This window comes from Malaya genurostris, chromosome 1 (genome assembly GCF_030247185.1).
Source record: "Malaya genurostris strain Urasoe2022 chromosome 1, Malgen_1.1, whole genome shotgun sequence".
NCBI lineage: Eukaryota > Metazoa > Arthropoda > Insecta > Diptera > Culicidae > Malaya > Malaya genurostris.
In genome coordinates, this window is record NC_080570.1 from 7,940,133 (window position 1) to 7,962,523 (window position 22,391).

At 37.6% G+C, this 22,391-nt stretch overlaps 4 protein-coding genes across 12 annotated transcripts in view; 1 reads left to right on the plus strand and 3 right to left on the minus strand.

Moving 5' to 3' along the window:
- The window catches only part of LOC131431296 (ecotropic viral integration site 5 ortholog), a 49,450-nt gene extending 45,280 nt beyond the window's left edge, over positions 1-4,170 (minus strand). For 2 of the 6 annotated variants that reach the window (XM_058596924.1, XM_058596942.1), the window contains exon 1: positions 3,192-4,168. The gene's annotated coding sequence lies outside the window, so the exon portion shown is untranslated. Of the gene's footprint in view, positions 1-3,191 lie in introns of all 6 variants that reach the window. The other 4 variants (XM_058596916.1, XR_009229665.1, XR_009229663.1 and 1 more) reach the window with 4 other exon arrangements.
- Positions 4,171-7,678: 3,508 nt separating this feature from the next.
- LOC131431330 (putative peptidyl-prolyl cis-trans isomerase dodo) lies at positions 7,679-8,555 on the plus strand. The gene is made up of 3 exons (XM_058596986.1): positions 7,679-7,913; positions 7,987-8,060; positions 8,117-8,555. Exons 1-3 carry the CDS (start codon positions 7,853-7,855, stop codon positions 8,456-8,458), a joined length of 477 nt encoding a protein of 158 aa, XP_058452969.1. The 5' UTR covers positions 7,679-7,852; the 3' UTR covers positions 8,459-8,555.
- On the minus strand, positions 8,537-10,932 carry LOC131431328 (protein penguin). Its single transcript, XM_058596972.1, has 4 exons — positions 9,304-10,932; positions 9,063-9,250; positions 8,830-9,003; positions 8,537-8,768 (listed from the first exon to the last, which is right to left on the minus strand). The coding sequence occupies exons 1-4, from the start codon at positions 10,799-10,801 to the stop codon at positions 8,595-8,597; spliced, it is 2,034 nt and encodes a 677-aa protein (XP_058452955.1). The 5' UTR covers positions 10,802-10,932; the 3' UTR covers positions 8,537-8,594.
- A 6,638-nt stretch (positions 10,933-17,570) lies between these two features.
- LOC131431342 (AN1-type zinc finger protein 6) overlaps positions 17,571-22,391 on the minus strand; it is an 84,384-nt gene continuing 79,563 nt past the window's right edge. For all 4 annotated transcript variants that reach the window (XM_058596997.1, XM_058597013.1, XM_058597005.1 and 1 more), the window contains 3 exons: positions 22,011-22,274; positions 21,379-21,508; positions 17,571-21,298 (listed from right to left, as the gene is read on the minus strand). In XM_058596997.1, the coding sequence (XP_058452980.1) occupies positions 21,150-21,298; positions 21,379-21,508; positions 22,011-22,274 (543 nt within the window). In that variant the 3' untranslated portion in view covers positions 17,571-21,149. The remainder of the gene's footprint in view (positions 21,299-21,378; positions 21,509-22,010; positions 22,275-22,391) is intronic.

Genomic DNA, 22,391 nt, shown 5'->3' on the forward strand with positions numbered 1-22,391 from the left:
GTCATCGTGTGAAACCCAATTGGGATACGTTTACTCTACTTAATTTTCACTTCACACTGGTAATAAGGGCCGGTAGTATGAAAATAAAACATAAAAAAGAGCTCAGTTAAGCCCTACCGGCCTCTCCAACCCCGGATGTTGGAGCGTAATGCAATCAACATCTTATTCAAGTCGTTCCATATATTATTCATTTAATTCAATTATGAAACTAAAAACTGTAACGCATATCTTTATCAAATTGTAACGCTAATTGATTGTATGTGATGGTGTTTGCAATACCGTCAAGCCCACCAACCAAAGGGAGGGCGCTGATGTTCTGTTGGAAATTCAAAGGTAAAATATCAGTTTATTTAGTTAGTGATTTAGTTAGTGATGTGTTAAATTTTGGTTCAAAAGCTTGGTTCAGGATCCAGATTATTCACTCCAGAATGCAAAACCAAAATCAGAAATTCAGAATTAAGGTCCTGAGTCTAGGAAAATTCAGAAAGTCAGTCCAGAATCCCAGTCCAAAATCCCAGTTCAGAATCCTGGTCCGAAATCCAAACTAGGAACTCAGGCTCAAAATCCTGGTTTAAAACTCTTCCAGGATCCAGAAAATTTAGTCAAGAATCCCGGTCCAGAATCCTAGTTCAGAGTACGGTTCTAAAATCCAAATTCAGAATTCAGGTTCATAATGCAAGTCTAGAATCCCAGTTCAGAATCCGGGGTTCAAAATCCAAATGCAGTCCCAGAATTCAGGTTCAAATTTTTTTTAGGATCCAAGAAATTCAATCCAGAATCCCGGACCTAATGCCAAGTTCAGAATTCAGGCCAAAAATTCAAATTCAGGTTCAGAATACAGTTGCAAAATTCTGGTACATAATTCTATTTTAGGATCCAGGATGTTTAGTCAAGAATCCAGTTTCAAAATCTAAATTCAGAATTAAGGTCCTGAAACTTGACCCGGAATCCAGGTTCAGAATCAAGATTCAGAATCACCCCAAATTTAGAATTCCGGTTCATAATCCAGACCTAGAATCCGCGCTCAAAACCCAGGTTCAAAATCCAGTTCAGAATCCCAGTTCAGATCTCAGCACCAAAATCCAAATTTAGAACTCCGATCAAAAATCTAAATTAAGGTATAGAATACAGGTGAATAATTGTGGTCCAAAAAGATGTTCCAGGATCCCCGTACAGATCCAGGTCCGAAATCCAAATTTAGAACTCAGATTCAGAGTCGTTGCTCAAAATACTGTTCCAAGACCCAGGAAATTCAGTCCAGAATCCCGACCCAAAGTCCGAATTCAGAGTCCGGGTCCAAAATCCAAAATTGGAATTTAGGTTCATAATTCAGATCCAGGTCCAGGGTTGACAGTTCAAAATTCTTTTTCAGTATCCAAGAATTTCCGTCCGGGATCCCGGTCCACAATCCAAGTTGAGATCCAGATCCGAAATCAAAATTCAGAACTCAGATTCAGAGTCCTTGTTAAAAATTATGTTCCAGGATACAGGAAATTCAGTCCAGAATCCGAGTTCAGAGTCCGGGCCCAAAATTCAAATTCAGAATCAGGTTCATAATCCAGGTCCAGAATCCCAGTTCAAATTCTAGGTTTTAAAGTCTAAATTCAGGTCCAGAATCCGGGTTCAGAACCCAGGTTCAGAATCCTAGTTCAACATTTTGTTCCAGGATCCCAGGCCACAATCCCAGTTTAGATTTCAGGACAAAAATCCAAATTTAAACTTCTGTCCAAAAACCATATTTAGGTAAAGAATCCATGTAAATAGTTCTGTTCCAGGATCCAGGTTCAAAATCCAAATTCAGTTTTCAAATCCTAGTTCAAAATTCTGCTCCAGGAAATTCTGTCCAGAATCCAGGTCCAAAATTCAAATTCAGAATTCTGATCCAAAATCCAGGCTCAAAATCCTGTTCCAAAATTCTGTTCCAGGATCCAGGAAACTTATTTCAGAATTCGAATTCAGAGCAGAGTTACCATTTTAAAATCTGTGTATCAACCTGAAAAATCTGGGTACCATCTGTGTTGCATATTTTCGATCAAAATCTGTGAAAATCTGTGAAAAACATTTTGAAAATCTGCCATTTTTATGAAATATTCATAAAAATCTGTAGAAATCTGTGAATTTCGATAAAATCTGTGTTCTGTTACACAGAATCTGTGTGACAAAGTAGACAAAAAAAATCTGTGGTTTTACAGAAAAATCTGTGAATATGGTAACTCTGGTTCAGAGTCCGGGTTCAAAATCCAAAGCTAGAAATCAGGTTCATAATCCAGGTCCAGAATCCCAGTTCAGAATAATGGGTTTAAAATCCAACTTCAGGTTTAGAATCTAGGCCCAAAATCCAAATTCAGAATCCAGATTCAGAATCCAGGGTCCAAATCCAAATTTAGAATCCCAGTTGAGAGTCCAGCTTCTGATCCGTGCTGATCCTCCCCTGCGCATGTGAAGAAAATCCGTTTTTACGGTTGGTAAGTCTATCTCAGAGATAGTCCGTTTTTACGGTTGGTAAGTCTATCTCACAGATAGAGTTATGTGGACGACATTGATATTATTGGTGTGGATCGTAGAGCTGTAGAAGAGGCTCTTATGTCCTTCAAGAGAGAATCTGCGATAATTTTCCCTCTGGCACCGTGTCTTCTGCGGCTGGGCATTTTTTTACTCTCGTTAGTACCGCCTTATTGACTGTAGATACTGCAGTATTTAAATATGTACGTAGGTACGCATTGATTTAATTCGCACCAAAACCATAGCACTCCGTCTTCAATGAACTTGACGATTGAATCTTCTATTTATTTATCTCCCTGTTTTCCAACTATTTAGACAAAAAATTGTCTAATAGTAATTCCCGTCGTTTAGTAAACTTTTAACTTAAATGCTACAAGTGTTACAGAACTAAATAAAGTCAGAAAGAGATCAGCATACCATATGAGTTCTTTTGTGACAGAACCAAATATAGTTTTCCACTGTTCGGTCCTACAAACACAATCTCTACATTGACTTAGTCATCAACACGAGAGAAGAAATTGAAGCGAGCCTCTCAATGTTACTTATCCGTTTTTCTGCGAATTTATTCAAGAGTTGGATTCTGTATATCATTGGAAACTGTCGTTCATTTTCCGGTAGTAGACAAACAAAAAAAGTCGTTTCCGATTGATTCTCTTTTGTTTTGCTTGAGTTGTGTTTAGTGAACTCACCTGAGTTAAAAACCTGCACGCGTCGGTCGTGTTGCGACATTCACGTTCACACCAAAAACAGCAGAAAAGATTTTTAATGAAGAGAAACTTTAGCACTTCCTCTGCCTGAAGTTTATCTTCTTTGCTTCAGTCGCGCCCGCCGTGTTGTTGTTGTTATTTTCAACAAAATAGTTGCCAACGCTGCCAAAGGTTTTCTTCTGTTCGGGGTTGCGTTTGTTGATTTTCGATCTTTTTTTTATTTGTTTGCTAAACGGTGTTTCAAATGAAGCAGCTGATGTGGAAGCTATGTAGAGTTCGCTACAAAAAAGCTCAATTCGATTGCAAAACAAATCCTCGCACAAACACAGCACTTGAAAAAAAACACGGCGCACACCTCTTACATGAGAAAATAAAATGTTTCCACGGGGTATCCCAGGGGATTTTTCTGTCGCACTTTTTTTTTGCTGTTAGCACTTTCCCTCCACCAGGAATCACAAATAATTTAATTAATCAATCATATCACTGAAATAAATTACGATTTTAATTCCCCATTTTCTTCATTCTTCGACGAAGATGCACTTTACTTACTGCTTTTTTCTTCTGCACTGTATTGCAACCACTCTATGGCCTACAAAGTAAGCGAAACTTTTCCTCAACACGCAATCCTCCCACTTCGACTCGTTGGCTGCTGCTTGCACCTTCCTCCTAACCAGATAATTGACACTCCCGAGCCCGAGGCGAAATCTTTTCCCGATGAACCCCGAACCACTTGTACGCCCGGAATGTGTCCAACAGTTAATAGCATTCAACAGTAATCAATCACGGCGTATCGGACCACAATCGCGAGCAGATGATAGAAAATTTTCACTTTTGCTGATGACTACACGACTTGTATTACTTTTTACTGTAAGCCGTTTGTCTGACAGTCGACGCTCCACGACAATCCAACTCTACCACTGGTACGGTTCTGCTGCTACGCTGCTCGACATGGACTTTCGTACGGGTTTTTGGACGTGCTTTGTGCTCACGATGTGGAGAGAGCGAGCATTCAAGACACGACGACGTCGCGCAAGCAAAATGCCCACGCAACACCAACACACATGTGCGGCAGTGTTTTTGACGGCATCTGTCAGGGAAACGTTTTTTTACCGAGCAGTAAAACTGACCCCAGGTGGCCGAGTTCGTTGAATCCACTAACGTAGTGAACAACATCAGATGTAGAGGACGCGCATCGAATAACGGTTCCAATTTTTTTGCAAACCGATTTTCGAGTTATTTTCTTCTTCTGATGACTGATGATGATCAATCATAATCGCAATCGTGAAAGAAATGATTTCTTTTTCGTTTATAGTTAATATCAATACTTGAACGCTCATATTTGTAAGAAATTACTTTTCAAAGAGGATGTTGATAGATTACTGATTGGTCGTTATTGGCTTTCAAACGCAAAACTCAAATCAACTCCGCGCCTTCTATGTTTCACTTTATGGACCAAGAAAACGATGATGTTAGCAAATTATCACATAGAGCAATATAGGAATCGAGAATTAAATGCGAAATTAGTTACTAACATAGTATTTTTTCCTTAAAAAAAATCTACGGAATGGGTAGAACTTTTGCATTCATTCAACTTTTGCATAAATATAAACCTTCAATTTCTTCAGTACTAAACTATATTTAAATATTGATGCTAAGTGAGGTTATGTTATTAATTTTCGTTATCGAAATTAAAGGTTTAAACAGTTACTTGGGTGGAATAAACGGCCAGACCAATTATTTTAGACCGGTGTCAACAAGTAAAGTCAATATTATCAATCTGTAGGTCATTCTAAAAGCAAAGTTTTTTTCTCATTTTTTAAATAGAAATCAATGTTTTTTTCCCCAATAACAAAAGAATATTTATCGATTATTCGAATTTCAACTACAAATAAATAAAAATTCACTGGAGAATAAACATTCCTATGTATTTTGACAGCTTCATTCGAAAACATCATCGTTTGTACAACAGCACCATCTACACGTCGAACTGTCGTTAGAAGGCCAATCAGGAAAAGCGCGATTGACTTTCAACTGCAAAACTCAAAACAACATACTCTATGTATTACACTGAGCCAAATTATCACTTTCACATTATATGATATTGTAATGATTTTGCACTATTGGAATTCTCAATGATAGCTATATGGTGTATTCAACATCATGTCAAGTATATATGTTAATGCTATGAAGCATAACATTCTTCTGGAAGTTATTCTCATATGATTTCAATATAGCAAATGAAAATTCTTGTCTGTATCGAATCTATTAGCGTGTTCTATAGTCACAAATAGGCAAATCATATAAGAAATATCGGAAAACCTTTTGAAATGCATTTGGTATTATATTGAAACGTATTTATACAGGTTAATGTAGTCCATTTTATATGCCATATAAAATAAAACAAAGTCAACGTTCTGTTCATAACAAATAAAAATATTTATTTATATAAACATTACATATTACCGTTTTATTATCATATCACCTAATCATATATCACTTTTATTATAATTCTTTCCGATGTTCGCCAACTCAAATAAACCGATACCACAACCTGATTGAAGTGAAAAAGTATTATTGAGTACAAAATATATACGAAGTAAAATACATACCACTCAAAACGTCTAGAAAATGTTGCGGAAATCCCAACTCGAATAAAACGCGTTGTTCTCGGGTAGCCATCATTATTTTTTCCGTATTTCCCGTCATGACGTCATGCCCAAAATTGAATCTTACACTGTTAAATTTTGTTATATACATGTCATCGAACATTCATACAGCTCATATATGATATTCCCAATATTTTCACTATGGATATGGATATTTGAAAGTTATTGTATATTATATAAATTTCATATACACTATCAATTATAGTTATATGTTTCCATATGACTTCTATAATAAATGAAAAAAATTGATTCATATGACACATTTAATGAATAGAAAAAAGATTTTCATTTCAGTGTACTTTATCATCACATAGAGCAACAAAGGATTCGACGTGTCATCTAAGTTTTATTATTTGAACCTTTTTTAGGCTGACGATTGAATTTTATACAGGCTCTTATGGGGTACTCATATAATTTCAATTATATTCTTGAAATTTAGGATCTGTTACAAGAACTGTTATTTTGAAAATGTAAGGGAATTAATATTCTTTTATTTGTTTCGGTTCGGTCGAGTTTATTTAAGGGACGGTAAAACACTATTTATCATCATAATGTCGCATATTTGGTTCGGTTTGCGAGTCTGTAATGTCCTTACATAGTAACATTTCATGATGTACGCAACGAATAAAATTATTTGAAAATGATCAACATAACATTTTCTGAGAGCACAATGGAAAATGTTGATGAAATTGGTATCCAAAATTACACACCATAGAACAGAATGAGTGCTCGGTAATGAGATAAAGCCGGAACGAGTTTTCCGAAACACATACAAATAAAATATCATTTCTAAAGTTAAAAAAAGTTTTGTATTAAAAGAAAACAGAGAGGTTATGAGGTTGGTTATGACAATGTCAGCAAACACAGCAATGAGAGCAATCTAATGCAAAACTTTTACCTGGCGCGTCATCTAAGTTTAATTATTTGAACCTTTCCTAGGATGACGATTGAATTTTACACAGGTGAACTCGTTTAATAACAATTATTATGTAGAATTTTAGAATCTGTTGCATGCACTGAAATTTTATTTTCTGTAGATACGTGTTGTTATTATTATAAGATGATATATCGACCAATATTGATACTTTCAGCACAAGGCTGTCAAATCAGCACGAATATTTTTAAATTACTTCACCTTATTAACGATTTCTTTTTAAAACGAGCAGATTCATTTGAAAGATCATAGTAGATATGGAATAAAAAGTTTTTACTCTGAGGTGTTGATCTTAATGTATTGTGCAAAAATAACAGAGGTGGAATATGATATTTCTCACTCAAAAATAAACTTTTAACTTGTACAAATGATGTTGTAAACAGTTTCTAAATGATTTTACAAGTGTAAACTAGTTTTCAGTAGGATTTTGATAGATGAACTTACAATTATCATCCCCGCACACGTACGCATCTAGCTGTGAAATACACCATTAGATTGCCCATATAAAATATACAAATTTTAAAAGGATTTGTTCACCTCTCATTAATTCGCCCCACCTAGCAGTTTAAGACGTTTCTCCTTGTTTTCGCTTCATTCAATTTAACGGCACTATCGGCAATTTTTCCTCCGAACTCTTTACAAAGAATCTCGAATGTAGTACAATGTTTTAATTCCAACTGAAGAAATTATTCGAAAATACAAAAATTTTCCGTAAAAATCAAAAGAGAACGTAAACTCAAAGAAACTGGACATTGTCAGGACCGTTTCCAATGTGCATCGAAGTTTTCGTTTGATCCGGATGCATGAGGTTGACTATCTTGGTAATATGACGGCTTTGTTTTTTATTCACCTCAACTGTCATGTTCTTTGCATCAGCGAAAGAGACGCGAACTGTCAATCGATAGAGAATTTTTTGGGAATCTCCGCGCTTGACGAGACCATCTTCAGGCGCGTTTTCATAACAACTAACAGTTTTCATTGACTCCCGATTTGCGTATTTTATTCCATCCTCGCCAAGCCCCTGAATATATCAACCGACTAAAATGTCCGAGGTCCAGGAAACCGTTCCAGAAGGTTGGGAAAAACGCACTAGCCGGTCCACAGGTATGTTGGTGTTGTGTTTTTTGCTTGAAGAATGCGACCGACCGTTTGTTATTCGGATTATTTTTTTTTCCAGGAATGGTCTACTATCTCAACACTTACACTAAGGAATCACAGTGGGATCTTCCTACAAAAGCGGCCAGCCCCGATGTAAGTTCTTTACAAATGACCAAAACATTTATTTGTTTAACTTGTTTTATTTGAAGGAAACATCCGAAGTCCAGTGCGCCCACCTGCTGGTGAAGCACAAGGACTCCCGTCGACCGAGCTCCTGGCGGGAAGAGAACATCACACGCACCAAGGGCGATGCGCTGCGCATTCTCGAGGGATACCGGAAGCAGATCAAATCGGGCGAGGCCACCCTGGCCGAATTGGCCCAGCAATACTCGGACTGCAGCTCTGCCAAACGGGGTGGCGATCTGGGAATGTTCAAACGCGGCATGATGCAGAAACCATTCGAAGAGGCCGCCTTTGCCCTGAAGGTCGGCGAAATGTCCGACATGGTGGATACCGATTCCGGGGTGCACCTGATTCTCAGACTAAAGTAAGCAAACAGTGAACAAATGGTGAATGGATTTAAATTAGGTGGCAGAGATTAAAGCAAAATAAAATTCATGTTAGCAGAGTTTAGCTGTTTAAAGTATATATATTGTTTGTAACCGAAAAATGCCTTAAAACTATAGTTTACAGTTTAAGTTTTTCCAGGAGAAGTTTCGCTCCCGGGTGAGTTTGTTTCTTTAGGTCCGCTTTCGTCGATTTCAGTTTTTGTTTAACTTGCGCTTGCACTGTTTCCGATGAGTTCTCAAATATCAGAAGCAGTAGGAAACAGGTTCGATTCTGGAGTAGCCAGGATTTGATCTGAAATAATGAGCATAATAAATTTAATAGTGGTGTTCGATAAAAGTATAAAATTCCGTACCGTCTCAGGTGATAGAATGTCAATCATGGCCTTTCCAAATTGTGACGAATTTTCATCTTCCTGACGTTTTTCCTGGTCTAATTTGATGATCTTTTTGAGGGCTATGTGCATCCCGGCATGTTCAACTCCGCTCACTAGTGGATTTTGAGCCAGCTGCTTTTCCCTTATTTTTTCCTGAAAGCATCGTAAAATTTTAATTAGACGAACTCATGAACAAAAAAAAATCGACTTACTTTTTCCTCTTCAAACGGACTTTTCTTAATTTTCTTGATCTTCCCACTGGTCTGGTTTGAGGCAGGTTGTTTCTTCTCCGGCATTATAGACCCTTCCAAGCTGACTTCGTTTTCTTGAATTTGCCATTCTGGGTCACAAACCACGGTTGCCAGAGCACGATGCACCTTTCCCAAGCAGTCGCCTTTCACTAAAAAACAAAACCTTTGAGTAAAATCACCTAGCATAAGTATTAATACTTACATTTTTTCACGATGGCAGCCGTCAACAACGCAGTATGGCCTCCTCGTAACCAAAATTCGGCATTGGCAGCAACAGCCTTGCCAAAAGCTTCCACCGCACTTGCAAATATCTCCCTTCTGCGAATGTCTTTATCTTTCTTGCTGTACTGCAAATAGCCGTCTAAAATTTCGATCTGAGTTGGATGCAACAGATCCTTGTCAGCCGGCGAAAAAATCCAACCAATGACCTTTCGGCCCCATTCTCCGCTACCGACGATCGTTTCCACGTCCTCCATCAACACGCTAATGACTTGTTTGCCCAGAATTACGGTATCGTCATAGCAGTTGAGAATGCACAGAACCAGCCGATGACCGTGTTCGTGAGAACTAAGCTTGCACAAAAACGGTTTCAATGCCTTCAGTGCCGCTCGGCGATCTTTGACCATAGCATTCAGAAAGCAATAGATAGCAGCAGCCGTTCCGTCTTTGGTGCTGGATATCGCTGCCAGGTGAGGCATGTACAATTCCATAACTTCCGACCGTTCAACCACCGGAGCTTCCTGCAGGAAATCCAACAGAAGAGCGTGCAGCAAAGAATTGTCTGCGAGCTGCTTGTTGGCAGCCTGAACCAGATGACCTTTCACCGTAGATAAAACCGTCTTTTTCATGAAAGCATTCGTTTCCCAGGTATCCTTCATACTGGAAACTTTCTTATCCTTGCTCTGCTGGTAAATTTCCGAATAGAAAGCTTGTCTCATAAATGCCTTCTGCTCATTCGTGGCATACTCGTTGTAAACCGAATCCACAATCGAACCGGCGTATGTCTGGTTAACCATTTTAACCGAATGCTTTATGACGGCATCCGTGACTTTGGCCCACAAGAGTTTGTTACAGTTTTTCAGCAAACTCGTCACACAATGATGCCCATACTTCGAGGTGGCCAGTTCGTAAATCTCCGGAATCAATTGGTCTGCGATCTGCAGTCGTATTTCATCCGATGCATTCTTAATCATACATTGAATAACACGGGCCGTGTCGTGGCTGGTCGCAATTCTACCGTAGGTTTTCTCCTTGCTCAGCATTTCGTGAAGTTTCACGACCAATTCTTCCTTATTCTCGGTTGACTTCCTCTTCAGTGTCTCATAGATTTTCTTCGCCCCTACACTGAGCTCGTACAAATCTTTCGTTTTGGATTTACGTCGTTGTTCGCGCAGTGCTTTCTGCTTTGCCTTCATGCTGTTCCAGTACTCACGCTTGGCCTCCGGAGTGTTCTCCACAAACGGTTTCTTCTCTCCCTTCCCGGCCTGAGAATCATCCTTGGAACCGAACTTTTTCTTTGTCCCAGAAGACAATTTCTTTTGAAATTTACCCTCGCTAGGATTACGATCAAGTCGCATTGAGAACTTTTTCACGGGTTTCTCGTCGCCTTCGCCATTCGACGACTTTGAAATTTTCTGCTTTTTTGCGGACGGCTTAACTCCCTCACTGAGCGGTGGTCGTTTTTTGGTTTGGATCATCATTGTAACGGTTGCTTTACTGGATATCTGAACCAATAAAATACTTAAATTCACGAAAAATTAATTAATTCACGGCAGTCGAATTAGAAACACAGGTAATCAACAGAAACCACAAAACACGTTTTGGAGATGACAGCCCTCGGAAGAAGTTTGAAAACAGCGGGCGGGCCTATGTGGTGAATTTAACTGCTGCAACAAGTTTGTATCAAGTCACGATGTAGAATTAACACTGGTGGCGAGATAGGGTAATTTTTTTGACTGTGCTTGTACACAGCAAAAAAAAAAGAATTGTTACAACGACGACACGACCAGACACTCCGAAGAAAAATCGGAATAAAAAGTGTTCGTGAGCGATTTACCACCAGTTACCATAAATATAGCGACCCCTTGAAAATGACTAAAACTAACTATTCGAGCAACACTGTTTAAGTTGCTATGAACTAGTTACCAAGGAGCACCAGAATAAATAAACAAACAGTTTGAAACAGTTGTGGAATAATTCCACATTTCATGGTTATTAAAAATCTTACAAAAAACTGCAAAAAATAACAATAATTCATTCGAGGGCTGAATCACAGACTAACAGACAGGACACTCAAATTAGATTCTTTAACCATATAAACGGTCATTTCGAATATTCATTTATTTGGGACAGTACTCACATGTGTCATGATGGCACCACGTTACCCCATCAAAAACATTCTGTCTGTCATCTAGACTGTGTTTATTTTTTTCATTTACCAACCGAGTTGCCATTCATACAGAATTACCTGTAATGTATTGATTTGTATACCCCCATGCGAATTTCATGCAGGATACAGATTAATTACATATTGCCAAAACTATATACAGAATTGTGCCTACTTCTCATCCTACAACGCAATACAAAATCGAACCCGTTTTGTTACAATATTTACTTGCTTCTGGTCTGCCGTCACTTAATTTCGGGTGAAAATTACCAACACAATCAAAAATGAACAACGTTGAGTAAAATAAATGTTTACCTTCCAACATCGCTAAAAAAGTTAAATATATTATCAACGTAATCCAAAAATTTATTGTGACGATTCATTTTCAAATATTTCGATGAAATCAGGCATCCCTGCAAGCAGCTGATCAATGTTGACAAACGAGGGGAAACCAACTAGTAAAAAAACCTTTATGTAACACAAGGGGTGTATAGATAGTAGATAGTTCGCGCAGTACAATATAGGTGGAACTAGTGCATAACGAAAAATTATTTTTATAAGAATTTACTCATACTGTCATGTCTGTTAGTCTGTGGCTGAATTGTATATAAAGTTTGTCAAACGCCGATGCTTGGTGAGTGTAAATGATATTCTCATTCGTATAAATTTATTTCTAATCGCTTTGTGTTTTTAGTTCGATCTCGAAAAAAGTTCTCTGGAACCAAATACTTAGGAAGTGAAGCTAAAAGCGTCCTGAAAGCGATAATTTTGTACAGCATTGAAACGGGCAGCAATGCTCCAGCATGTTGGATGATGTATTTTTCATTATTCGGAAGTGCATTCGACGTGGAACGTGGAACGCAATCGCTAGACGGAGTGTGTGCTGTTGTTAATAACGCTGCTAGTTGCTTGGAACTAGATTTCAAAAATGCTTTGAAATCACCTCTGAAATCTGGTTACCCTACCGGTTACATAGATCTAGCCCAATCGGCACTTCAAAGTTCAATCCAGCAAGGGCGATTACAAACTAGTGACGTTGAACAGGCACGTGCAAATTTTTTTTAAAACTCGTTTGCATCCGTGGGTTGACCAATTTATCAATCACAATCACAACCTCGCTGAGGAAGAGTTGGCATCGTATGAAGCTGGGGAAACATTTAAACAATTCCTTATAGTGCAAGTCGACGCCTTATTAACGGCGTTCAAAACTGCCCTTACACCAAGAAATTATGATGGATTATAATTATTCGGTTAGTATCATTACTAGTGAAGTTACAAGTCGCCTGGAGACATTCAATCGGCTTGGTGGACTAGTTTTAGTTTTTTTGCTTAGTTAAATCAATATATTCCCCCTGAAGATAACACACGAGAAGTTTTTTATTGCCTTAAACAACCAAAATCAAATTTTTAGTAGTGAATAATTTGCGTTGCCGGTACGGTACGCCACTACGAATTACATATTCGTTATGAGACAAGTACTCCAAAAGTGTCGAGAATACAACGCGCCATTGATTTCAAAGCGGCATACGACACAATCACTATGGCAGATTATGCAGCTATGGCAGATCTCTGAAAGAATAAATTTAATACCTGTCAGCGGGCCAACTACACTCAGTGGTTTCGTTTTAAGTGAGAATCTCTTGTTTTTGTTTACATTTCTTTTGTGGTTACCAAGGCTACTGGTAACTGTTTTTTAAAATCAATAATTTACCAACTTGTGTTGCCAGTTACAACATTTTTTCAAGCGATTCCATTTTGACATTACCAGTTACTGAGGGGTAGCTCGATTTACGATACAGTTTTAAAAGCGAGTGGCAGGTCGTGTCGTCGGTTACAATCTCAATGTGGTTGTTAATTGATGTGATAAAAATTTAGACTTACTGAACATAAAATACAATGATTGTTTTCGAGAAATATTGCTAATAAATCACACGTTATTACATTGAAACAATGTATTGATGATTTACTCAGCTTGACTGAACACTGTACACGATTCTGATAGGAATTTATGCATATTTTCGTTTCAATACTTTATTTAGCTGCGAATCTTCTAACGAAATAAATGTCGTTTTCGATTGAGGAAACTGACCCAGGGCAGTTTATTTAGTGCTACATAATTAATCTTGCATTAAAACTTTAAACTCCACGAACCACTGAAAACCTCTACAAAAACATTCCTGCCAATTGGACCATTCTTCATAAGGTTTATAAAACAAAGTAAAGAATTAGCATAAACCTGCGTTAAAACTCCAAATTCAAGAAAATTTCGAAACCAGCTTTACGATCAACATTAAATTTATTCGGATGGAATAAATTCCGCTATGAATAAACTCGTTTTGATATTTTTCGTGACTATGTCTGTGTTATGTCTGCTTTGAATGTAATCAGTAAAAATATATTAGATTTTATTTACGAGTTTGAGGCTTTTTCCGTACGTAGAAACTTTATACGCTTTTATTTTCATCGTGAATAAGAATTATATTTATTCGCCTTGAAACAAATGCGGTTTTTGCGAAAATCTCCATGATTTATAAAAATTATTTTCTGTGATCCATCGTCATTTTTGTATGAAACAGCAGCATATTTTTTTGCGAGCTTGGCCCCTTCAGGTGAGTCCGCATCGAATCTCGTACGTACGAAGTAGGGGATAGAGTCCGGGCATCCGAAATTTTTTTTATTACCTGGAATTATAGTTCCAGTTCATACAGTACAATATTTTTGTACGTGGATGTAAATTTTTTAATCTGGGCCGTAATTTACAATCATTTTCAAAATATTTCGTAAAACGAATATGAAGTTTTGTTCCAAAAATGAAAAAATGATTGAAACGTGCAACCAAGATTGTTTATATGTAATCGCGATTAAACGAATTTTCAGACATACTACATGTGACAAAACGACTACATGCGTTTCCAGATCATTTTTCCGAAAATCTGTATTCTACACGGAAAATAGAAACTACCTATTATTTGACATCTTTTTACTTAATTTTGAGTTCTTTTGAATCTTTACTTTCATTCGCTCCTTCCATTGTTGTCAAAATACAAAGAGCAAAACCACTTAACAGCGAGAGTTTCGTTCAATAAGCTAAAATTAAGTAAACTGTATCAACCTCAAATTGAGTCAATTCGACTCAACTGTAAATATCTCAAGTATTTTTTAGCACGTGCCTTACGGAAACTACCTACTAAACTAGCCACTTTACCTGAAATTAGGTTATTGAACGAAACCTTCAAATCGGGGGGTATGTAGTTAAAATTATGTTGTTTTGCGATTCCGTGTATCTGTACCATATTGGTATCAGAATTAGGGATGTCGGAAATTTCGAATTACTCGATTATTCAATAATCGAGTATAATGTTGAAACTAATCGATTGAAATTTATTCGATTATCTGGGTTATTAATCGATTACTCGATTATTACTATGGGATTTTTTAATTATTCGATTAGCTCAATTATCGAATATTAGTTTTAAGCTATTCGATTAAATATTACTCGATTATCAGGGTTATTAATCGATTACTCGATTCATCGATCGATATTACGACATCCCTAATCAGAATCTCTGCCACATAAGTACCAGGAAAATGTCACCAGAGCTCATTGAAGTAAGCAAAAAAAGGTCCCACGACAACCTTTTCTCATACCTAGCCAAGCTTAGCCCCAAAATCAGTATTTATCTGTATGATACGTGAATTATCGGTATTTTAGAACATATCTGTATTGCGATACAGGGGTCAAAAATCGGTATAACTATCGAGAAATCAGTATACCTGGCAACATTGGCGGGAACTGAATGATTATGTTGACAAAAATACCATCATACACAAGTTTTCAAAATATAGTAATATTTTACATTTGAAGAAAAAATTTAAGTTTTCGTCTATAATTTTTTCATTCAATGAAAATTTCCTCATAACTAACTAATAGTATTAGGAACTCAATGATCATGCTGACAAAAAAGCCTAACTAGCAGCGGTTAAAATACGGTAATTCTGAGCTTACTCTGTAAGTACAGCGGTTACTGCAACCCTATCGTTCACCGGTGAACCAAAAATAATAGCGAATTGCAATGCAGTGAACACCCACCCAAACGAACACATATTTGGCATACCTACATACACCGCCGCACTGTACACCGAGCAAATGATTACTGATTGAATGAATAGTGAGACGAATTTCAACCATGTTCAATGCCAAAATTAAGTTTTATCAGGCAGTCTAAAGCGACTAAAGAAAAAAATTGTAAAATAGTGATATTTATAGATTCCTCTTTGTTCGAAGATTCATAGGAAGGAGAACGATGCGGTATTTTTTATGCATGACGCGAAACCCCCCTATACTGACCCAAGTTGAATTGCTACTGAATGAAATGTAAGGTGTAAAGCAACGATCGATACCGTTGGCCGTACGAGACAAACCAACCGGATGATATCATGATGGCATGCTGTGATTGGCAGAAGACAATCGATGCTTTCGATTTTATTTGATGGACAAATCTTTCATGTCGATGAACCACTGAACCAACCGATAAACTCGGTAGCATTCCACTTTCGTATTGTGTTTCTCGTCACAGTAGCAACACGAAAATAATCAAAACAGGTCACTTAATTTTACGAAGAAAGTATTCTATTTCAATTCCAAATTAATTTTTACAGATAATATTTTCATCATCGGCTTCAATTTCATCTAACGAATCTTTTTTTTTTCAATCCACTTCTAAACCTATATAAAATTGCTGTGAAAAGTGACAATCAAATAGCTAACTCCATCAGGAAGGAAGGTAATCAATTCGAGGTGACCCGTCATTTGAGCGTGATGTTAGCCCTCTAGCAGTTGTGACAAGAACTTGGTGATTATCATCGTACATGATTCCAGGCTTCGATTCGAATATGTTTCGGTAGAAAATGAATCAAACAGTGCAACAATTTTATTGTATGGGTATATTTTTTGCTTGAATTAATTCAATTGATTTAAAAACAATAATCGTGTAATTGAACGAAAATTATAGCTATAAGTTGTGTTTTTTCTTCTTATTCCTCTTTCATATTCTCTATTGTTTCTCATCTTCTGAATGTTTGTCCTTTTAGTTAATTTCTTTGTCGAACGGTGTGTGGTGTGTGTATGTGTAACCGGCCGATTACTTCTGTCGATTTCCTACAGATTGACAACATGTACAACCATGAAACGAATACGAAAAACTCTCGCGCAGTAATGTTCGTATTCGTATGGGAAAGACCAAAACAAACAAATGGACCATTTGAAATAGTTGGTTGTTTAGATTATTGGTTTCTTTCAGTTCAACTGTTGTTGCAATGTTATTCGGTTTTTTGTTGTTTTTGTTTTTTTGCAATACGCACTTTATTTTCATTCGGAACAAAACGCAAAAGTCTACTACATGTCAATTAGCATTTCACACTTGTTTTTTTTTGTTTTACCTCTGCCGCTAATAAGTCTCTATAGTTTTCTGTTGCTTCAGATGGTATTATATTTGCAGTTACTTTATACACATATGAATTGAATCTTTTTTTTCTTCTTTTTGTTTAGCAAATATAGTTTAATAGAGATGTGTTCTTACGTTTTGCGTTTGAATGTAATAAGATTATAAATTGAATTCAATATATCTCGCTGTATTGCGGCATTGTTCTTCTTGGTGATAATATATCAATAATAAGAATAAACTCCACATCCAGAAATTTAAAACTAACTAAAATCAAACAAGAGAAAACGTGTTTTTTGCATTTTCATTGAATTTTGTCACCAGTTTTTTTCAAGGAGCCACCGCAGTGAAAGTGTACGTTTGTGTGTGTGTGTCCATTACTAACGTACAGGTATGTGTGTGTAAGTGTAGGTTTTTAGTTGTTTCTTTCTAAAGAAGCAGATTCAAAATGGCAGCTATACACAAATATTAAAAAATGATTATCAAAAAAATATATATACGGAAGCAAACTATGCCAAAGAGGGAAGCGGCATAGGGGACACCAACAACGACCGAAATAGTACGCGAACATGGTTTTTCCTAAAGTGGGTACAATCCGGTAAAAAATAGGTACTATGACAATAAAAAAGAACAAAGAACGAAGACATAGTAAAACAGGTTTTTTTTTTATTAAAAACAAATCAGCACACGCGTAGCTCTCTTCCTCTTTCTCTCTAAAGATGTAACGATTAAATTTTAGTTCTGGGTCGGCTAATGTTTTTTTTGTATTACTACAACCCTAATCCCGGGGTCAGTGATGACTGCTGAAAAGATTTATGCTACCTCTCTCTGTTTTCTTTCCCACGATCTGCTTGAAATTTTGATTATCTGTACAAAGAGAACCCAATCTACGGTATTCAGTTGAATCGACAGAAAAGAAACCTTGGAACGAAGATCAAACAAACGAGGAGATGCGTTTCATGTATGTTCGATTGATGGTAACTCGCATGAAGCTTACACACTTCACATGGTTCGGTAATCCTTGCATATTTTGATGGGGTTCGAACAGCCGAACGTGGACAAAGCAAAAGTAAGCATTTGTTGACAGCCGTTTCTCAAGGCTCCGCTGTCATGAAATGAGCAATTGAAATCGAAAATCCAATTTAAACTTCAGAAGTGCTGCTATAGTACGTGTCCACCGTATTCTCCAGACCTGGCCGCCAGCGACTATTATCTATTTCAAAATCTGAAAAGGTTTCTCCAGGGAAAGAAATTTTGGTCAAATTATGAGGTCATTGCAGAAACGGAAACCTATTTTGTAGGCCTTGACAAAACGTTTTTTTTTCAAAGGACATCAAAATGTTGAAGAACCAATGGGTCGAATGTATCACTCTAGATGAAGATTATGTTGAAAAACAAAATCTTTGCTAGGCCGGGCCTAACAACATCTCATTCCACGCAGTAGCAGTAGAATGAAAATATTCGATAGTGTGGCTGTTCAAAATTTGTCGTAAGATAAAACAAATTACCAAAAGAAGTTTAATGTGTACACTTTAATTGAATTACCGATCTCAGCTGTCACAATCTCGGCAGCTAATTTCAACCAAATCATCAGCGAAAGATGTTGTTTTGTTACTATTTCTTCTCACTGATCTATAGCGACTCTAACACAAGACAATATGATTGTCAATACAAGGAGTACAAAACTGCAAACGCTTGGTTGTTTTTTTGCGAAAAATGCGGATACAAGTTACCAAGCCAATTGGATTGACGGTATTGACAATACTCTGAACTGACAATAATATTGTCACGTGCGGGGCTGCTCATGCCGCTTATCAGTACAATTGGCGTATTCGGCTGTTGAAAACTCGTCAAAAGATCTAACAATTTCTAAGCCAAAATTAGGTGTGTACACACTTAAGTTGGATCAACGATCTCAGCTTCTCAAATCTCGGTAGGTGATTTTATTTAGCAGTAACGTTTCAAAACTAATCTAAAGATGCAAGAATTACCCAACAAAGTTGATTGTGTGGACAACAGTGGCGGCAGTGGGCAGTTCCGGCAGCAGATTTGCGACAAAAAAAACATTAAAAAATTAAACAAAAGTTTCAAGTAAATAACAATAAAATGTGTGAGGTAAACACCTTACAAAATTGCACTAGAATCTCATTATTTCATGTATTTTTTTCCAACTTTCACTTCTCGCTGTACATTTGGAAGAGTCATGGATTTTTGGGGCCAATCAAACCAACCAATCAGTTGGGCTAAAACAGGACCTTTTTTGATGACTTTCCTCAAATTTTACCGAAAACAAAGACTGATCGACAAATAGTTACACTGATTGCACAGTTGTTTCTCCAATCTAAACACGAATCTTCCGCTGTCAGCTTGAAAAAACAAAACCACGGGATGCCAGCCAAGTGGATGTGGTTTATAAACTGATCGGACTAGAACTTTATCCACCTTTCTACCATTTGGCGGCTTCCGGATGTCGTCATACTCGCCTGCGTCCGCCAATCAATGAGATTATTCTTTTGTTTAGGCCTAAACTAACAAAACAAATTAAGAAACAAACGCAAAAACCTGATGCTCAACTGCCCACCTACCCTCTCTGCTCATCTTCCCGAAAGGGACGCTGATTGTGTGTGTGGAAACATGTTTGATTGTTCTCTTTTGTTTAATCGAAATATAGCGCCATAACCACCGTATGCCGGGGTTGCTGGGCTATCCTCCTCAAAACTTAAAACCAGAAAAAGCACAAAACTTCCCAATCATCGAAACCGCAGTGGTGGTCGGGAACTAGGGAATAATGTGATTGCATCGAGTGTACACGAGAGTTTGGTTTGGATAGACAGACGACAGAGTTTTCAGAAAGTTGACCTACGATCCTCTAAAAAAACACATTTTGAAACATGCCTGCGATTACACAGTAGCGTCGTATATAAGTTTTTGCTTTAAAGTTCATAAAACTCCTTTCCGTGTTGGTAGTAGTAGTTTCCTTATAAAATGAACCTAGGGTAAATGAAAAAAATATCATTTCTGTTCTTCTTTATACACACGTGGTGGAACTTTCGTTCCACCGCCTACTATAAACTCACTGCCAGTGGTTTTCTGCGTTTTTGTTCGTTTATTCGTATTTTTTTGTTTGTTTTTTTTTGCATTATTTTCATTTTGTTACTAAAATATACTTTTCCTGTGATTGTTTCCTAGATCCAGAAACAGAAATTAGTTACTTTTCGTAGTTGGTTTCCGCAGAAACGGTTCTCGCCACTTTGCTGTTTTCTCTTTTTGCTTTGACTGGATTAACTTTGCTTTTTTCTTTCTCTTGTATTTTTTTTTCTTCTCGCGATTTCTACCTATTAGTACTAGTACATACCATTCACACACATATTTGTTTGTTTTGCCCTATTTCTGCATCGACAGCTCGGTGCGCAGCAGACGGCACACGCGAGAGCCAAATAGTAGTACATACTCCCTTCTGAAACGCGTGATTTTGCCTTCTTTCTGTTGTTTCCTTCATCAAGCTATCTTTCTGGTTTTACTCCTAGATAGTAGTAATAGTAGTAGGTAATAGCGTTCTGTATGCTTATTCTAATCTGTTGTTTTTGTTGCTGTTGTTTAAATTGCAGAAACAGGCGCGGGATGCAAGGGAAGCCGGGAAAGCGGGGAACTTTTTACACGGGGAAGCGGGTTCAGGAAAGACTAAGGAGAAAAACGGGAGGAGACTATACAAAAAAGAAAATTGAAATTGCGTAAAATAGTACATTGCAGTAAATAGTTTCCTTATACACATTCCAAAATGGGAAATACACACATACACCCGAAAAGGGGCACGCACACACTTCGCCGTGACTTTTAGATGGTGGTGCGCAGCACGTAAGCCTTTGCGGCGGCGACGTGTGTATTGATCCGATTGTGTGTTCCTTCTTCTTCTTCTAGGATGTGGATTTAATGCGCTGAAAGGAAATGAAATGTACCACTTTCAACAGCACTTTCAATTACATTAAATCTATGAAATATAATTACTAGCTTTAATTGTTTGTTTGATGGGGGTTTTTTAACTTTTTCTTTTCATTATTGTAGTAATATGTATAAGGGTTCTGCTTGTTTTGCTGTTGTTTTTTTTCTTTTAGTTGTGTTTACCATCCATTTCATTCATTTCTTTTAATATTATTATTTATATCTCATTAAGATTAAATTGAATTAGATGTATATTAGACAGACATTATATGGCACGAGTGTTCAAATTTTCTGAATTTTTTCTCCGACCACGACCGGATTGTTACGTCTAATTTCCGCCGCGCCAAGCTCCCGATAGTCGAACGAGCAGTCGTGCTTATCACTGTATCGATGTATCGCGCAGAAGAGACCTCCACATCGGCACTCGAAGCCTATTTTTTTTTTTTGGAGAAGAAAAAATCAAACCATAATTATTGGCCATTCCAACGAACGAAAAACGAATCAAACTTACCAGTCAGTCCTACTTTTTTGCGGCAAGTCACACATCGGTTCTTTTTCTTCTTGCCGTCTTTATCACCGTCTTTGTCGTCGCTGGCATCGGAGTTATTACTAGAGCTCGCTCCACTGTCATCATCGATTTTCTGGAATGAAAACAAATTCCAAGGTATTATTTACTACTGGACACAACTCAAGCGGGAAACTTTTCAATTTGAAATTCAAAAAAAAAACCTTTCACAAAACTAAATGATTACTACTATTGTATCAGCAAATATGTAGTTCAAAACCTACGCGTCGTCTTGATTTTCTTGACTTGCTACTGTTCGCGCCGGAAAGATTTTCCAGTGGACGATCTTCGGCGGTCGTTGCTTCGCAAGACTTCCGGACACCGCTACTAGTACTAGGACCGGCCGGGTTGGCTTGCAAATCAACCACGTCTACGCAAAAATCTTCCCACTCATTCGCACTGTCGGAACTTTCCACCAAGTCATCCTGCTGCCATCGGAGTAGCAGTAGTAGTTTTAGAGGAGTAGTTTCAGAGTTCAAATACCGCCCCGCGGAGTTGGTGATGATAATAACCAAACCAAACAAACAAAAAATTAGCGATACGCGATTCAAACCCGGCCGAAAACCGGCGATACTCACATCCTTACTCTCGGAACTAAATAGCGCACTGTGGACTGTGGGCTGTGCGGTGTTTGTTACTGTGATCGATGAGATTGAGGTGGCGGATGGGATTGCGGACACTGATGCTGCGGCGGCTGCGGCTGTACTGACGAAGCTCTGCGACGTGACCACGGTGCCAATGTTGGTGGAAGATGCGGGTGAAGCGGCCGACGGGGGCGGTGGTGCATTGGAAGATACTGATGTGCTACTGACTGGCGGTTGCTGCTTTTTTCTCAGAGAATCCTGAAATTGAAAAAGGAAATGGTAGAAGCGGTACGTTAGAAATGATGATTTCAACATAAAAATTGGATTTTAAGGGCATATTCCTTTTGAAAAACTCTATTTATGATTAATATTTTC

Coding starts and splice junctions, on each gene's coding strand:
- LOC131431328 (XM_058596972.1), bottom strand. CDS start 10,801: ATGATGATCCAAACCAAAAAACGACCACCGCTCAGTGAGGGAGTTAAG. Junction 9,251..9,303: donor GGCTGCCATCGTGAAAAAAT/GTAAGTATTAAT, acceptor TTTGTTTTTTAG/TGAAAGGCGACTGCTTGGGA. Junction 9,004..9,062: donor GTCCGTTTGAAGAGGAAAAA/GTAAGTCGATTT, acceptor CGATGCTTTCAG/GAAAAAATAAGGGAAAAGCA.
- LOC131431330 (XM_058596986.1), top strand. CDS start 7,853: ATGTCCGAGGTCCAGGAAACCGTTCCAGAAGGTTGGGAAAAACGCACT. Junction 7,914..7,986: donor ACGCACTAGCCGGTCCACAG/GTATGTTGGTGT, acceptor TTTTTTTTCCAG/GAATGGTCTACTATCTCAAC. Junction 8,061..8,116: donor CAAAAGCGGCCAGCCCCGAT/GTAAGTTCTTTA, acceptor TTTTATTTGAAG/GAAACATCCGAAGTCCAGTG.